The sequence below is a fragment of the Lupinus angustifolius genome, chromosome LG05, assembly GCF_001865875.1.
Source record: "Lupinus angustifolius cultivar Tanjil chromosome LG05, LupAngTanjil_v1.0, whole genome shotgun sequence".
Taxonomy (NCBI): Eukaryota; Viridiplantae; Streptophyta; class Magnoliopsida; order Fabales; family Fabaceae; genus Lupinus; species Lupinus angustifolius.
Genome location: NC_032013.1, coordinates 379,114 through 396,685, shown reverse-complemented (window position 1 = coordinate 396,685; position 17,572 = coordinate 379,114). Strand labels below are relative to the sequence as shown.

The 17,572-nt window shown below is 29.5% G+C and overlaps 1 protein-coding gene across 3 annotated transcripts; it reads left to right on the top strand.

Annotated features, from left to right (window-relative positions):
• On the top strand, positions 8,534–16,135 carry LOC109347274 (DNA (cytosine-5)-methyltransferase DRM2-like). 3 transcript variants are annotated; one of them, XM_019587002.1, is made up of 12 exons: positions 8,534–8,776; positions 10,084–10,125; positions 10,351–10,482; positions 11,309–11,408; positions 11,491–11,537; positions 12,031–12,150; positions 12,640–12,739; positions 13,823–13,914; positions 14,200–14,943; positions 15,146–15,298; positions 15,607–15,768; positions 15,876–16,135. In XM_019587002.1, exons 2-12 carry the CDS (start codon positions 10,123–10,125, stop codon positions 15,879–15,881), a joined length of 1,659 nt encoding a protein of 552 aa, XP_019442547.1. In that variant the 5' UTR covers positions 8,534–8,776; positions 10,084–10,122; the 3' UTR covers positions 15,882–16,135. The 3 variants fall into 3 exon arrangements, with proteins under 3 accessions (XP_019442547.1, XP_019442545.1, XP_019442546.1); XM_019587000.1 differs by having other exon boundaries at positions 8,541–8,776; positions 15,607–16,120; XM_019587001.1 differs by lacking the exon at positions 15,146–15,298 and having other exon boundaries at positions 8,544–8,776; positions 15,541–16,120.

Below are 17,572 nucleotides of genomic sequence, written 5' to 3'. Positions count from 1 at the left end.
TTTGGGTAAGGAATTGATATATTTCGAATTTCGTGGTTGTATATCTTAACAAGTGTCGCTCCCAAGAATCGAATCATCGACCTTAAGAATCCAGTAAAGTCTTATATCACTAGAGATTACATATTAATTATGACATTTTATTCATCCACCTTTTTATATTTACTCCCCCACGTGGTTTTTGCTTAGCATGTGTGCTATTTGAAACATACTTTTAAATTTCTCTTCAACGATCATTTGCTTTTAGCATGTGGTTTAGTACAATTGCCGTAAGGGATTAATAATCTATAATAACTTTGGTTATTTTTGGAGGCGCTTTTAGTGGTTTTATATTCATTTGCTTTTTATTGTTATTTAGTAATTAATATTAATAATGTATATATTGTCCAACTCAAATATAGTAGCTTTGAGAAGTTGATATGTTAACATTTATGTGTATCACCATGTTTTTTTATCAAGAACAATTATCAAATAATTATCTTGAGGATTGTTGGGTCTTTGACCCAATTATATTATAGATAAGAGGGTTATCACCCAATTATGATGAATGTTGAGAGAAACTATGATCCAAATTTTTTAATTGTTGAGGGGATGTTTGTCAAAGGGATTTAGGATATAATGATTGACTTGAGCACAAACAAATAAATTTTCATTCTCATGAAAATTAACCAATTCTAGAAAATGTGGTAATATATAAACCTAGTTTTCATCAAAACTATACAATATGATTTAAGAGTTACATAATTAATGATAATCTCCTTAGGCACCTTACCTATAATTATTAGAAAACTTAAATATAGTGAGATAAAAATTATACTAACACTGTTATAAAAACTTTTAAACTATGATATTTTTAGTCGTCACGAGAACATAAAATCTCCATAAAGAATAGTAATAAAGATTAATAATTGCAATACATCATCTTCCCACATGACTAATAACTTATAACTTATATAAGTTCAATTAGAAGATATCTCACAAATAATTACACATTCAATTTACATATGTGATATTAATTGTCTCGAACTCACTCTCCATGATAAAAGGTTTCTAAACGACACGCCTACGTAAGGTGCATGTCTCTCACCCACGCCTGGGGTTCGTAGGAAATGTCTTACTCCATTTCCGGAAAATAAACTCGTCTTCATGTGACTATGAATTAGTTTGCTTGTGCTGAGATCGATCAACAAATCCTAAGATCACAACAATAATAACTACAATTAGGTCATATATACCCTCAATAATCATTAGTCAAATAATATAATTGAATCATATATACCCTCAATAACAACCAATCAGTATTAATGTAACCTATATATATATATATATATATATATATATGATGCAACATGCTAAATATATGGAGAGTGAACATCAAATAAGAAAGAATATAAAACATAAAATATAAAATTATTATATATATTAACAAGTATATGTATATAGCAATGTATAAAAAAGGACAAAAATAAAGTCTTTCTTAACTCACGAAAAAATAGATATATAAATATATTTTTTTCATCCATGTGAAATATTAATAAAATTTGAAGGATGATTTGAATTACAATCAAATCAAATAAGATGAGATATTATAATTATATATGATATTTGTTGCTTCTTATTTATAAGTTAAAGACAATTGGACCAATAATATTTTCTCAGTTCAATATATTAGAAGAAATATAATTGCACATATAGAAGTTTGTTAAGACATTAATTCTCATTATCAATTTATAGAGTTTTAAGGTTATAGTATTACCTATGATGGATGGTGAATTTTTATCCTTTCTCTTGCTTTCAACTCCTATTTTTTTTAATCTCCCTCCTCTTCCATCTTCTTTGGCTACTAGTTTTTGTAGTTGGAGACTACATTCTAAATGTCAAAGGCTTTTCCCTCTTATTATATTCTTCTTCTTATACTCACCTAAATCTTGACTTATTTTTATTAAAGCTAAGATCTTTTACTCTAAATGATTTATTAATCTTTAATAACAATTACCAACTTCTAAATCTTATCACAAAACAAATATTTCAATCATATCTCACAATAATGACAATGATAAAAAAATCAATCTTTTGTACTATTAGGGTATTTTCCCACCTTTTAGATTAGAAACCAATCAAGGTTTATGACTGTCTCTCCCAACAAGTGTCACTTTTAGGGATCGAGCCTTTGACCTTTTGGATATCATGATGATCTATAATTTATATACATATATTTTTGAAAGTGGAAAATCTTGAGTTAATGTCATAAAATCTTTCATGCTAATTATAATAACATTATTCAAATAAAAAATAATTGTGACAATTTCTAATGTATACTATTATGTCAAAAAATGTTTTAAATAGCCAATGTCTTCTCGAGATACTAATTTCTAAAAGTAAAAAATTAAAAGAAAAAGTGCATATATTGAAGTTTGAAGAAAGTTGCTCACATTTTCTAAAATATTATATAAATAGTATAATTAAATATTAAAAACCGTGACTGAATACAATATGAAAATAATCGAAAAAGTATTTCGTATGTACGTTGATAAAGAATCTATTGAACTATTTTGGTAAATCAATATTACTGAATTTTTCTTTAGAAAGTATTTATCCCGAGAAAGAAAATAATTAAATTTTAAAATCTCAAAATTTATCTTTATTCTGATAAATAAAAAATTAAATGATAACATCTAAAACAATTGCCAAATAATCATACTATTATGCGCAATCAACATTTGATATTTCTATGCCAACTTTATTTTTTAATTAAGACTTAGAATTTGTTTTGCCTCCTGTAATATTTAACTGAGAGGTTGATAAAAAAATGTTTAGTAGAGAGTAACTAAAATACTTTTAGGCAAGAAATAAAAATTAAAAACAACTCGTGTGAGAATGGATATACAATTATTGAATATTTTTTATAGAATGGTTAAAATTTAATTAAAATAGTAAATTATGAACAGCTTAGGTACATATAAAACTTGGTGAATTTTTGAAATTGACTAATTCATAATAAAATATAATATAATTATTTGACTAGCTAAAAGAATATTGTATTTCAGACTTCTTATTATTAGCGTGTCCACAGCCACTTCGTGCTTGTCGACCCGCATTCTTATTTTATAGTATTAAATATTTAATTTTTATATATTTCTTTTTAGAGAATTATATTACTTTTTATTGAGTATAGATATTATATTATAATTTATGTAATATAAAAAATGATAATGAATTATGATATTACTAAAACTTACATTAAAAATTGCGTTGGTGGTTTGATATTTTCCGTGCATGTAACTTGCTCTAACTTTCATTAATATTTTTTTAATTATGTGAGAAAACATTATAGTAATAATTAATTAGAAGGATAAAATAGGCAAAAAAACTATATCATATGTAGATAGTTATAAGATGTTTTGGCTTTATATATAACTTGTATGTACTACATATTCAATTTTTATATATTTCATTTTTTTGAATTAAAATGTATTTGTTGTGTTCGGTGAACTTTATATTATATTTTTGTGTGTTTATGATAATGTTTAATTAAAGGTGAGATATGTGGTTAATTAATGTATTGGTGGTAGTTGCTTAGGATTATATAGTTTTTTTCTAAAAATTAAATAATGTTAAGGGCAATATAGGAAATGAAAATTACACCATGAGAAAAGTTATTTCAAGTTTTGGCTTTATATATAGTATAAGTATAGATATAGAAGTATAGATATATTATATATAGTATAGATATAAATTTTTTGACTTGAGATGAATCCCAAAAGCTTATCAACATACACTAACTTTTGATAAATAGAAGTCACATATTTCAAAACAATATAATGAGAATTTAAATTTAATATTTACTATTACTATCTTATTATTAAATTAATGAAATGGGTTGATGATATTACAACAAAGGACACCTTCATTGTTGGACAAATGTAAACTAAAGGGTGTTTTCGTCATTCAAAAATTTCTTTCATAAAATTGTTTCTCATTTATTCTTCCCAAAATTATTCTCTCACTCTTTGTTTCTCTCTTCACTATTCTCCATCATTTCTCTTACTTTATTCTTAAATACATCTCAACATCATTTCTCTATTCTTTTCTTATTCAATACATCTATATTAACAATACATTGGTCTAGTAGTATAAGACTCATCTGGATTGTCAACATTGAACGTTTGATTATTAAAAGCAACATTTCTTGGGAGGGACAATCACGAACCTCGAAAAAGATTAGTTTCTTACCCAAAAAATATGAAGATACTTTTAGTAATACAAAAAAAAATACATTTTTCTCTTCAACTTAACCTATTGAACATTAATTATTAATGGTAACTCATGCTCACGTCTTTTTATTTTCTTTCAACAAATATCATAGATTCAATTATAAAAAAATAACCTTTTCACTCTCTGTATCTGTATGTTAACTAAACTTATTTGATATGATAGATTTAATTTTTTTACATGCATTTGTAGTTTTTATACATATCCAAGCATCAATTAGATTCTAATATTATTATTTATGCTATGTGTTATTTTTTATTATGTGAAAAAACATAATAACCTTTTAACTTTATTCACATTCACTAAATCTACTTGATATCATATATTCAATTTTAAAAATAATAATTTGACTCTTTCCCTATTCATTGAATTGTATCTAACAGTGCAATGTATACATTATGTTCATAGTATTGATGTATAATTGTTTATTTTATTAAAATTACATTAGGTTAAATTTTATCACGTTATCTTTTTATATCAAAATATTATTTTTATTTACTTGGTTACAATTAATAATAATAATTTATTACAATTAATATTAAACTGATATTATATTCCTAAGCAGAAAACTATTCAACGACATTATATAATAATTGAATCAAATATAATAAATTAATGTAATACAAAATGAGATTATAAGGAATAAATTACAATCAACCATAAATTAATTTTGCAATATTCATAGCGGAAGAAACAATTAATATCAATCACACAAACTCTTTTATCATTACTCTTAACACTATTTTTATGTGATAAATCTTAATATATTTATTGTGTCCATTATTGGTCTACTCCTATTGTTCTCACTTCTTGATTTTTTATGTTTATTGCATAATAATCTCATCATACAAATTAAGCATATATGTATCTTTATTATTTGATGAGTTTAGATACGATAGTTGTTGTGCACATGTCTTATATACAATTGAGGTGATTCAAAATTTACAATGCTTATTAATTTTATTCACAATTAAATTACAATTAACATATATTTTATTAATTACATTAATTTCATCTACATATTTTTCATATTTCATTCTATCTTCATCTCTTACATTCTCATACCTCTTTCTTTGATTTCATCAAATTTCAAACTCAAACATCCTTTAACTTTATGACATACTATTTTAACATTTTTTTCTCATTTTAGTCACTCATTTTACTATTTCACATGTTAAATATTGTCTAACTTCCTTACAACTTCTCATGTAGAATTTTTTAAGATAAAATTTTAACAAACTGAAGAATTCACAACTAAGGTTTTTCTAACATTTTTTCTCCACGTACTCATTTTACTTTTTGTCACATGTTAATATTTTTTCTATTTCCCTCACAACTTCTCCATATTTTCTTCCCCACAATTTCTCCATTATTATTAACTAGAGTGCCAACAGACACTTCATCTCTGTTCACCCACATTCTTATTTTATGGTATTAAATATTCAATTTTTATATATTTTATCTTAGACAATTAGAATGTTTTTTATATTGGACGTACTTTATGTTATATTTTTTGTATTTATTATAACGTCAATTTAAGGTGAGATATGTAGCTATCGTGTTAATGGTAGTTAGTTATGATGATATGAGTTCTTTTATAAACTAAGAAATATTAATAGTAAAATAGGGAATAAAAATTAATTCTTGGTGGTAGTTACACAATATTTTAATTTTATAGATGACATAAATATAAATAATAAGATTCAAAATGTTGGTTATGTAATTCATTATTATCATTTCAAATTTTTCAATGTGAGTTATTTTATAGTATTGTACTTTTAATTTAAGATCAAAAGAAGCTATATGGAACTATCCATACAAACACACAACTATACTTTAGTATAGAAAGTAGAGCAAACAATTTAATGGATAGAAATCAAATTATATAAAATTTATGTGAGATAAATATCTAGAGGTCTATTAACAATAGATCAAAAAAACTAAGAAAACATATATTTTCTAGATTCAGTATATAGAAATCACATATTTCAAAATAAGAGAATTCAAATTTAATATATTTTATGTATTTCTCATTTCTTTAATTTTATTTTAAAAGTTTTGTTACTTTATAATATTTAAGGGTTGATCAACTTTTTTCCATTCTAATATTATCCCAATTAATAAGTAACCTACAATTAATTATTTCTATTTTTCTTCTTTGCATTAAAAGTAAATAGAGATAGTTTAGTAAAAATATAATAACTTAAAATATTTTCTTATAATTAATAATTTTTATCTATAAATATATAATTATATATAAATACATAATATATATAATTAATAATTATGTATAGTTTTATCAAAGTAACATCTCTCCATCTGTTTTAGATCGGAGTAAAACAAAACATTAGAGTAGTGTTTTGTTCTTTTAATTTTAAGTTAATCGTCTAGTTTAATCGGACTTAACATAGTTGGACTAGAATTTTCTCAATTCAAAATGGTTTAACCCTTAATTCAATTAAAACTCTAAATCAGAATCATTTTCAAGTCCGGTTATTAATCGGAACGCTTGGATTCTCACAACATATTAAGCTTAACTAATGCAAGATTAAAAACGGATATGGAAACCAAATATTTTAAAATCATAGTGTAATATATATGTAATAATAGTCTCACAATTTTTTATATTATACTATGTTATTCATTTTTATATATTAATTTTAAATAAAGTAATAATATATAAATAATAAATGATTTACTAAAAACATTATGATAAAAGTAGATATGTATTAAATTCTTAAAATTATAGAATAATTAAACTTAATATATTAAAATGATAATATTTGACATGAATTTCATCCGAATGTCAACATCACATCACAGTCTTCAAGACTCTGTTTCATTGTTAAATGAAAATGAGAAAAAGTTGAGATTCCCATTTTCACTTAACCCACACGCTCCATAGTATGAAATTGTATCATACTCGCTCACATCATCACCGTTCATTTCTCTTCCCTAAATATAATTATAGAAAAACTTCTAGATCCACTATAAGAATGGGAAAAAAGTCGAACATATAAGTATCCTTGAATATACTCACAATGGAAATATGCAATAATAACTTTTGGTTATGAATGAGTTTTATGATACTCATCCTATAGGCACCTATAACTTTATAAATTTAGTTTTTAATTAAATTGATATATATAATAATTTTTTTTTATTATTTTAAGATTATATATCATATACTTTATTATTATTTCATAATAAATTATATATATTTGATTATGATAGTGAATTTATCTTATAAATATTATATTATTCATATAATAATTATTTTTACATATTTAATTATTATAAATTATACAAATATATAATTAAAATTAAAAATCGTTGGGTTATCCATTAATATCTGTTACCCTCACATGTAGTGTCAATATTACAAGTTTGGGAATGAGAAAGCACTATTAGCGCTCATTGTCTTGATCCACCCCACCTAATATTTGAATACAAATGTATACATATTTTTTTGTTAATGTCATTTAGAAATATATTTTATTAATTTTTTTATTTGTTATCAATATTTAATTGGGTGTCTCGCCATAAAAATGTCTTCAAAGTGAGCACATCTCATATGCATAAAGTATAACACTTCATATCATCAATTGTAATTGTTCATAAATATAATTAATACTAAAATATTTAATTTAAATATATTTTTTAACCAATTACAACTAATAGTACATAAAGTCTCACATTTTGTGAGACAACAAATATGTTGTCAAAACTCTTTCTCATATAAATAAACAAAATATAAGGTCATGTCAGATCTTAAAAAAATCTAAAATATTATTAATTTCTAAAAGTCACAATTGTTGGAATAAACAATTATGAATCCCAAAACTGAATATTTTTTTAACAAAAAATGAAAAATACAATGTTAGTACAAAAAAAATATAATTAAACATAAAAATACATCTGATCTAACGGCTGAGAATTAATTCATGCAAAAATCAGTTTTCTCTCTCAACTGTGGTCCCCACTGAGAAAGTGAAAGTTCATTAGAGGAAGTGCGCGAGTGTGGAAAACACATTTGCACTCTTCCGTCCATTCATGACTTCATTCTTTCTTTGTAGAACACGTGATCCCGACCAATAACAATATGACACTTAATAATTATAAAATAATATATTAACACGCTTCTTGATTTCGTGGATCCACGATTACGTGGACCCGACTATGTTAAAAAGAAGCGTGTTGGTGTGATATTGCAAACATTTCTCTTGCTCAGGTAATTTGTAAGTTTCCTTCAAAACTCTCTCTCTCTTCTTTTCTTTCTTTCTCTTCAACTTCTCTCTCTTCCTTGTCTTCTTCACCAGCTGAAGGGTTTTCCTTCTGCTAGTGAAGATGGAAATATTAGGGTTTAATTTGAATTTAAATTATTAGGGTTTCGTTTCTGCTAGTGAATGTTTGAATTCTGGATTATTGTGGGTTTTGTGATATAGGAAGAATTGATTCTGGAATCGCGGTGGGTTCTCTCAGGTTCTGCATTTTACTAATTGGGAAGGTGGAGATTTCATTTATGTTTGTTGTTTTCTTCGTTTCTTCATTATGGGTTGTGAATTTCTTGAATTAGGTTATTTTGTGTTCAAATATGTGAAAATAAGCACTTTGAGCTTTGAATTTAAGCTTGTACCAAACATGCATCTAAAGAGTTATGATTGTCTGATTTTATGAAGAGCCGTTTTTGTTTAATTTTTCTTTCTTTCTTAAAAAGTAGTTTTTTCTTATAAAAAAACTTTTTTTTATGAAAGAACTAATTCTGACATTCCTATGTTGGTTTAAGTTTGGCTCTTACCTGAAACCTCTGTCTCGAATTTTTTAAAAAGATCAGCTTTTAAGTTTCAACTTCTCACATAAAAGTTAGCCGGAGTGATATACCGCTTGCGAGGTAAGGCTGCATACATCTACCCTCCACAGACCATACCAAGTGGCAGCCTTGTGCACTGGGTCGACCTTTTAGTATTTGTGTATTCATTTCTTGGTTTGCTTGGTCTTAAATTATAGTTAAGTGGTATATGTTTGTTTTCCCTTAATAAGACCTGAGTTCGATTGCAGTGTATGGAGAAAACCAGAAATCCACACAGAAAGAGTTAGTCTTACTATAATGTGTAAGGATTATTGTTGTGTGTTTTGCTTTGGAAATGTGCAAAATCTGTTTTTATTCCTGAGGACTTTTTTGTAACCATACCAGCGCTTATGCATAATTTTTATTTGTGCTCGAGTGATAGTAATACAGTAGTAGAAAAAACCTGGGTGTGCAAGCAACTTGTAGAAGCAAGGAGATTATATTAGATAGAGGGTACTGCCTCTGTAGTCAAAGGTAGAGGGAAGCCATGAAAAATTATAAACTAAACCATTAAGAAAGATTTAGCTTTAAGGGTGTGTTTTAATCAGCTCAGTTAAGCGTTTATTCAATTAACTAAAGAACTTGTACGAAGGTCATAAGTTTATTTTTGTAAACTATTCTAAAGCTCTCTATAAGCTCCTCCAAATGCCTATTAAATGGCTTGTATATAAACATGAGTTATGACATGACATTAGGGTGTTTTGATCCACCCATGTTGCCGACCCCATCTAGTGGGAAAAAACTTGGTTGTCCTTGTTAAAATAAGGAAAGTCCCTTCAGCATTAAGTCATTTTCTATTTACTTCTTGAGTTTCAAATATTGATCAAAATACGAGTTCAGTTTTTTACTATGCCTAGTACCTGCTTTCTTTTGTAGTTTGCTTGAGTTTTTATTGAATTGAACCTATGAGGCCTGTTGCATAGCTTGGTTTGGCAGTGACTGATGTTCCTTCTGTGCTTGTGCAGCCTGAGGATCTGTTTCTTTGCAAAGCTGAGAGATAGAAGATGGTATGTTTTGTTTTTATTTCAAAATCACAGCCATGTATTTGTATATATTTTTTGCATTATGGATCCTCATTTTCAAGTGCAACTGCAATGATTTTTAGGAGAATTAGAATATAGTTCTAGAAAACTATTATTTTCTCTCATTTCCCTTTTCCTTAATTATTTCATATCTTCCTTTTTGCAACTTAATTTTATTCTTCTCCTTCTAATGTCTAACAATTGTTGCAGGATGATTCTGGTGTGGAGAGTGACAATTTTGATTGGAACACTGAAGATGAGCTTGAAATTGAGAACTTTCAGTCTTCATCTTCATGTTTAACTGTTGTTCCTAATGGCGAAGCTACTACAGGGTCTGGAGAGGTAGGGTTTTAGGCACCTTACATTTGTACGGGGTAATTTTTATGCTTGTTGAACATTAAGAAATCAGATTGGAGGACCAATTACACAGAGTATGGATGACACATAAAAGAATCCTGAAATTTAAAAGATAAACCAAATACAATGTCTTTATAGCAAAGTACAATTGTCTTCTAAGACCAAGGGCAACACAATTATATTTTTGTTTTGGCCCTGTCTCATCACAAATGTTGCTGATGTGATTTGTTATGAGTGATAGGAATCGAACTAACTAACTTTGCTAGTAATGCAAAAAGAAAGTTATGAAAGTTGAGATCTTACAATGTTAGTTATACAATATGTATTTACTGTTTGGATTTTGTAGTTTTTTGTTTCTTATAGCTAATTTCTTCATGAATCAATTACCTTCCTTTTTATAGCTTTCATATAGACTTATTTACTGATTTAACCTCCCCTCCTTCCCTTTTTGCGTAAACCATAGTTTATCTGGTCAATATTTTAAGGCTACAGTGGAATATTCCAATATAAGATGTATTATTAAAATTCTTTCATGCTGTTATTTTTCTTTTTATATCTGCCACTTCTTGTACTTGAGACTACACATCAAAATATGGAAGATTTTTTTACTGCTCTCTTTCATTAAAGGTTCATTATGGATAAAGATGCATTTGTTATTTTTAACTAATGTCACTAAATCTTGATAGTTTATTCAAGTACCCTTATTTATGAAAGCATTTTGAGGAACGAACATGTAGAGACAAGACTCTACAGAGGAAGTGGAGTTTTTCTTACTAAATTACTAATGTTTAATTCTCTTTTCTCTCTTAAGGCAAGCTCATCTGCAGGCTCATCTAGTTCCAAGCTATCTGATCACTTTGTTGGTATGGGATTTCCTGTAGAAATGGTTTGCAAAGTGATTCAAGAGCATGGTAAAAGCACTGCTTTACTCCATTTCTGTATCGATTTTGATCTATAAGCTTCATGAATGATATTGCTCTGATGAACATGCAGGTGAGGAAAACGAAGATAAACTACTTGAAGAACTTCTGACGTACTCGGTGAGCTGATATTGTTTTCTGTCTTGACCTTGTCTTATGGAACTACTATATGTTATAGTATTAACCAATATCTTATATCCTCACTATGCCATAGTTGTTTGACCTCATATTTCCTAAATTTTAGATACAGTTCTGTTTTTTGGAATCATTATATTTATATCCGTGTTGTAACCAATATGTATTAAGGCTTGGTTGTTGTTTTACTTCCTTATGGAGTAGGATTTTATTCTTCAAACCTTCTATATTCCCTTCAATAAAAAAATTATGTAAAAGGGGTTATGGATCGTGTCACCAAGAAATTCTGTAAATGATTGTGTCACGAAGAACCTCTTTCCCCCTTGTCTCTTCTTTTAGTTTGGGTCTTTTGATGTTGCTGACATTTTCTAGGTGACTTTTCATTGACATATTTAATATACTGTCTGCATATTTTAAATTTTAACTAATGATGTTACAGATTACAATTATCTTGACATTTTGGTTTTCTTGTTTGCAGGTTCTAAAAAGTGCTCCTCAGCCACCAGTGAAAATTGAGCCAGATCCCTGCTCTTCAGACTGTGCAATTAGCTCCTGGGGCGATTTATCAGATTCTGATGATACTTCCTCTGATTATGAGGTAGTCTCTGCTCTTTCTTCATTGATGTTTTGTGTTTAGAGTTTGTATGATTTGATTCATCTTATGATCTTGCTGTTACGTCTCTATTGTTATCTACTGGGGAGGTTTCTGCAATAAGATGTACTGTTATTGACATACAATTATTTTCAAACATGAGATAAATAGTACGGCTTCTTTCACTTTGTCGGGCATCCTTGGATCTTGTAAAAAATTTCTTTTGCTTACTTCATAGAAAACTCTTTGCATTTTCATGCATTTATGAGACGTTTGGATTTAAACTTGCAAGGAACCAATTAAGTTGTAGGAAATCTGTCGGTGAAACCATAGAATCGATTTTGATGATCTAAATGGCCTCTCAGAAGATCTGGTTTTTTTTATAAAATGCATTATTGTCATTTGATCAATGTACCTGACCCTACTTAGTAGAAAAAGGCTCTGGTTGTTGTTGTTATGCATATGACATTAAGGGGCTTATTGGTTATCTTGCAGGAAACCACAAAATCTGTTTCTGTAAATGATGGTAAACTACTGTCCTTGGTGAAAATGGGGTACAAGGAGGAGGAGGCTTTAATTGCCATAGAAAGATTAGGTGATTTTTTCTGATTCATTCTTGTAGTCATTGTTGTTAGCTAGCTTGTTATTTTGCAAAACATGTCAGACCTTTATTATCTTATTATTGTTGTTAGAATGTTAGATCACTGATTCACCAACTTAATTTAATTTCCACTTTCTTGATTTGTGTCTCATTGGCAACCAGAATCAAAGTACGAAAAAGACTCGCTGTATTATTTTGTACTTTTTTAATGTATTTGTTTTGAATTTCTTTTTATTGTCTGCTGTTTGATATTTTATATGCATTCTAAGTGCAAACTTTGTCATGCTTCTAAAATGCTTTCCTTGAAAGTGTTTTTTTGGATGAGCCTTTCATACTTAGTTCTCTATGTTTGATTGAGACATGTGAAGAAGCTCTTTTCCATTCAGCATCCTGATAAATAATTGTATGAAGTATGAACAAGAATGGTAGCTTGGGATGTAATTGAAGAATGAAGAATAAACATTATTATCTTACAGAATTTAATGGTTTTGGCATCTCTAAGGATGCTGAATTTCTGTAGTGGTGCAATTTTTTGCTGTATTTTGGTCCAAGGACAATCATACCCTTTTTGGCATGCCTTTGGTGCTCTATACATGGGCTTTTTAGTGATGTTTCTTGGTTAGACATGCATAGGGACCGGCATGCTTTGTTGCAATTTTCCTTTTGCCATTTTCACAAACTGAGTTTGTCTTTATTTCTTGAATCAATTTTTTTGATGCAAATCAGAAGTTTTGGATGGAAGAAAGAATTAAAATGATGCAGTATCCATTTCTTGTTGGACGGACTGTTCCTGTATCTGTGCCTCATTTTGGCTAGATCTTAGTTCTACTTATAGCAACACATCATGTTATATAATAATCTCTAAATAGTTTTACTGTTTCAGTATATTGGTCAAGTTTTTGCTAAGGTTTATAACAAATTAATAGATCATAATTATTTTTCTTCTGTAGTTCTGCCTAATAACATCTTAATGAAATGAACATGGTCAACCACAATAACAATCTTACGTTAGAACTTTTTGTTCCTAAGTTTTTACCATCATGCTTTTGGCCTCATTGTTCTAATAAAATACTGCAGGTTTGAAGTCCTCACTTGAAGAATTGGTAGATTTTATAAGTGTTGCTCAAATAGTAAAGGAAGAGGATGTTCTTCTACCCCCCGAAGATCAGGTAGCACATTAGTGTCTTGAGATGAATAAAATAAAACTTTAATGCTTATAGTTTTTTGTTTTTCCTGGAAAAAGTCTATCTGCTTGTGAGGGTAAGGCTGCATTCACTCTCCCTAGACCCCACTAGGTCGGAGCCTTGTGCATTGGGATGCACTTAGTTTTTCCGTTTCTTTGCAATTTGTTTGCTACTTTAAAATCATGATGATCTCCCATAGTACCATATATCTTTTAATTTTTGTTTCAATATCTATCAGATGTATAAAAGTTTCAAACTTTATTTTCACAGCCACAGTACGGTGACCATGCTAAGCTAAAAAAGCAAAGATATTATGAGTATGAAGTGTTGGGAAGGAAAAAGCCAAAGATACGTGAAAAGAGAATATTAAACAACGAAGATGATGAGGATGCAGCAGTTCATCTCCCAAACCCGATGATTGGGTTCGGGACTCCTACCGACTCAACCTTCATAACACACCGAAAAATTCCAAGAGAAGCCATGGGACCTCCTTACTTCTACTATGAGAATGTGGCCCTTGCGCCAAAAGGGGTTTGGCAAACAATCTCAAGATTCTTGTATGATGTTGAGCCTGAGTTTGTGGATTCAAAGTATTTCTGTGCTGCTGCCCGTAAGCGGGGCTATATTCACAATCTCCCGATCGAGAATAGGTTCCCTCTTCTTCCTCTTCCACCACGCACAATCAGTGAGGCATTCCCCCTAACAAGGAGGTGGTGGCCATCGTGGGACCCTAGGACCAAACTCAATTGCTTGCAAACGTGTATCGGCAGTGCAAAGCTAACTGATAGAATAAGGAAAGCTGTAGAAAACTATGATGGAGAGCCACCTCAACATGTCCAGAAGTATGTTCTCGATCAATGTCGGAAATGGAATCTGGTTTGGGTGGGAAGAAATAAGGTTGCTCCATTAGAACCCGATGAGGTAGAAACATTGTTGGGTTTCCCAAGGAACCATACAAGGGGAGGTGGAATAAGTAGGACTGACCGATACAAGTCTCTCGGCAATTCATTCCAGGTATGAGAATAATCTCTTCATCCTTTTTATTGTGATTTAATAGATGATTTCTGGATTCTAGAACTTCTTCACACAATACACATAGGTCACTTGTCACTCCTAGGTCCATCCTAAGCATTCTATCCATCGGAAGGAATCTATTCTTAACTGCTAGTCAAGTGATGAAAGCGTGCTTATGTACATTGAATTAATTTCATAATAGTCCTGCCATTATCATCTTAGATTGAGTCCCTCTGTTCCATATGTCCCTAGAACTGATGCTATAAATGCCATTTGGATGATGAGATTGCGACAAACCAGCAACAAAACCAGAATGAAACTTCAACTTGACCAAAAGTATATTTTAACCTTTATGTTTAATGTTATTCATACTTAGAATAATGCTGTCAAGGTGACAGAAATTATATGCTGTTTTAATAATTTTTTACTGTTTTATATGAAACTTATATGCATTTTCAATGTTATTCATGCTTAGACGCTGATTTCTAAAGTCTGAACTTTAACTTAATTAGGGTGATTTGCTCTAAAAATCTTGTGGTTTATGGATTTAGGTTTTAGTATACATTTCTCTTTCCTTATGGGTTATGTTTATTTCAGGTTGACACAGTGGCATACCACTTGTCAGTTCTGAAGGAGATGTATCCTAATGGGATCAATCTTCTTTCCCTCTTTTCTGGAATTGGTGGTGCTGAAGTAGCCCTTCATCGGCTCGGTATCCCTCTCAAGACTGTTGTATCGGTAGAAAAATCAGAAGTGAATAGGAACATTGTAAGAAGTTGGTGGGAGCAAACAAACCAGAAAGGTAACTTGATTGATATGGAGGATGTGCAGCAGCTAGACGGTGAGCGTTTGGAGCAGCTGATGAACACATTTGGTGGTTTTGATCTCGTTGTCGGTGGTAGTCCATGTAATAACCTGGCTGGTAGCAATAGGGTTAGCAGGGATGGACTTGAGGGTAAAGAGTCTTCCCTCTTTTTCGATTACTTTCGTATTCTAGACTTGGTAAAGAATATGATGGTAAAAAATGAATGAGTTTTTCTGTGAAGAAACATGTGTCTCTGTTTATCTGTATCTAAATTTAATCCAAACATGTAGGATCTTTTTATATATCTTGAAACATTAGAGAAACAAACGGTTCTTCATTTTTGTTGCTAAGGAAAAGCAACAGATTCAATAATTTTTGTTTATCTTTTCACATTTCTGATTTCTTTTACTAATCCATTACTATTTAGTGTATATTGTGTGTTTAATCAATACATCTAGACCCCCAAGGTTAAGGGTTCGATTATTGGGAGTGACACTTGTTGGGAGGAGCAGCCACAAACCCCCAAAGATATTAGTTTCTTACCAAAAAGACATGATAGGAGAATCTTTTTTTGTTCTTTGATGGGTTATAAGCTTAGACCAAGGATAATGTTTGCATAAAACCCTCCTTAGAGTGGCTACTTCACCTCTAAACCTTTAGTTGTTGGTTTTTTTGGTAGATCTCCTCTGGAAAAAGAACTAATCCATTTTGGGGTGTGTGGTTGCCCCTTCTAACAAGTATCGTTCCTAAGAATTGAACCCTTGACGTTTTTGTCTTTCTCGTGATCTAGCGGAGTTTTATACCAGTAGATCAGTGCCGTATTAATCTTTAATTGTTGGTTGCTCTTGTGGGTAGTTCAAAATGGTTGGATTTATCTTCATGTTTGTGTTGTGTTATCCTCTTGGATACTTACTTGAGTGGGATTGTAACACTCATGGTTTAATAAAGTGTATAGAAGGATCTTACTCTACTAAATAATGTAATTGTAGATATATTCTTACTAGTTCAATGCACAAGTAAATTCATTTTAGATGAGTCTTTATGATTTCCCTTTATATTGTTAGTTTTTGCTAAACTTTATATTTCATATGGATCCAATAAATTCCTCTCATGATTTGAAGGGTAAAAAGATTTCAGGCTTAAGATATGTGCCCCTCACAATGAAGGAGCTTTGGCAAAATGAAAATGGAAATATATGTAAACAACTTTGGCAAATAAGATTGTGAGTTTATTCATGTGCCCTCATTGAGTAAATTTGGGAATTATTTGTTAAATTTTTGCTTGCTAGAATTGTAGTGATGAGTTTTTGTATTAACCTAGATAATGTGTTGAGCATAAAATATGAACATTTAGGTTCAAACTTACAACTACATAATTTTCCCTCTTCCTTCCATGTCTAAACTTTTGCTTTTAAAAAAGAGAATAAAATATCTCCTCGTATTAGGATATAACTTATTTTATTCAGTCAATAAAAGTATGACATGTGTACTTTTTTGTTTAGTTTTATAAATATTTTTGTAGAAAATAATTAAATAAGACATGTCACGATTTTGGTGGCTGAAGAAGATAACTTATCTCCTTATACTAAGAGATATCAAGAAGATATATGAGATCATGTAAACTACAAATGACTATACTATTGATTAGAATCATGGTTTCAAACACCATCATTCAATTAGGACCCTTGGCTATCATAAGGGATAATAATCATATGGGAAAATGAAAAAATAGTATGTTTATTTTGAGACTATAGCACTATTGGTTTTAAACATCAATGCATCCACCATTGCTTAAATGACAATGTACTATGATGATGCATGATGT

Coding starts and splice junctions, on each gene's coding strand:
- LOC109347274 (XM_019587000.1), top strand. Junction 10,483..11,308: donor CTACTACAGGGTCTGGAGAG/GTAGGGTTTTAG, acceptor TTCTCTCTTAAG/GCAAGCTCATCTGCAGGCTC. Junction 12,151..12,639: donor ATACTTCCTCTGATTATGAG/GTAGTCTCTGCT, acceptor GTTATCTTGCAG/GAAACCACAAAATCTGTTTC.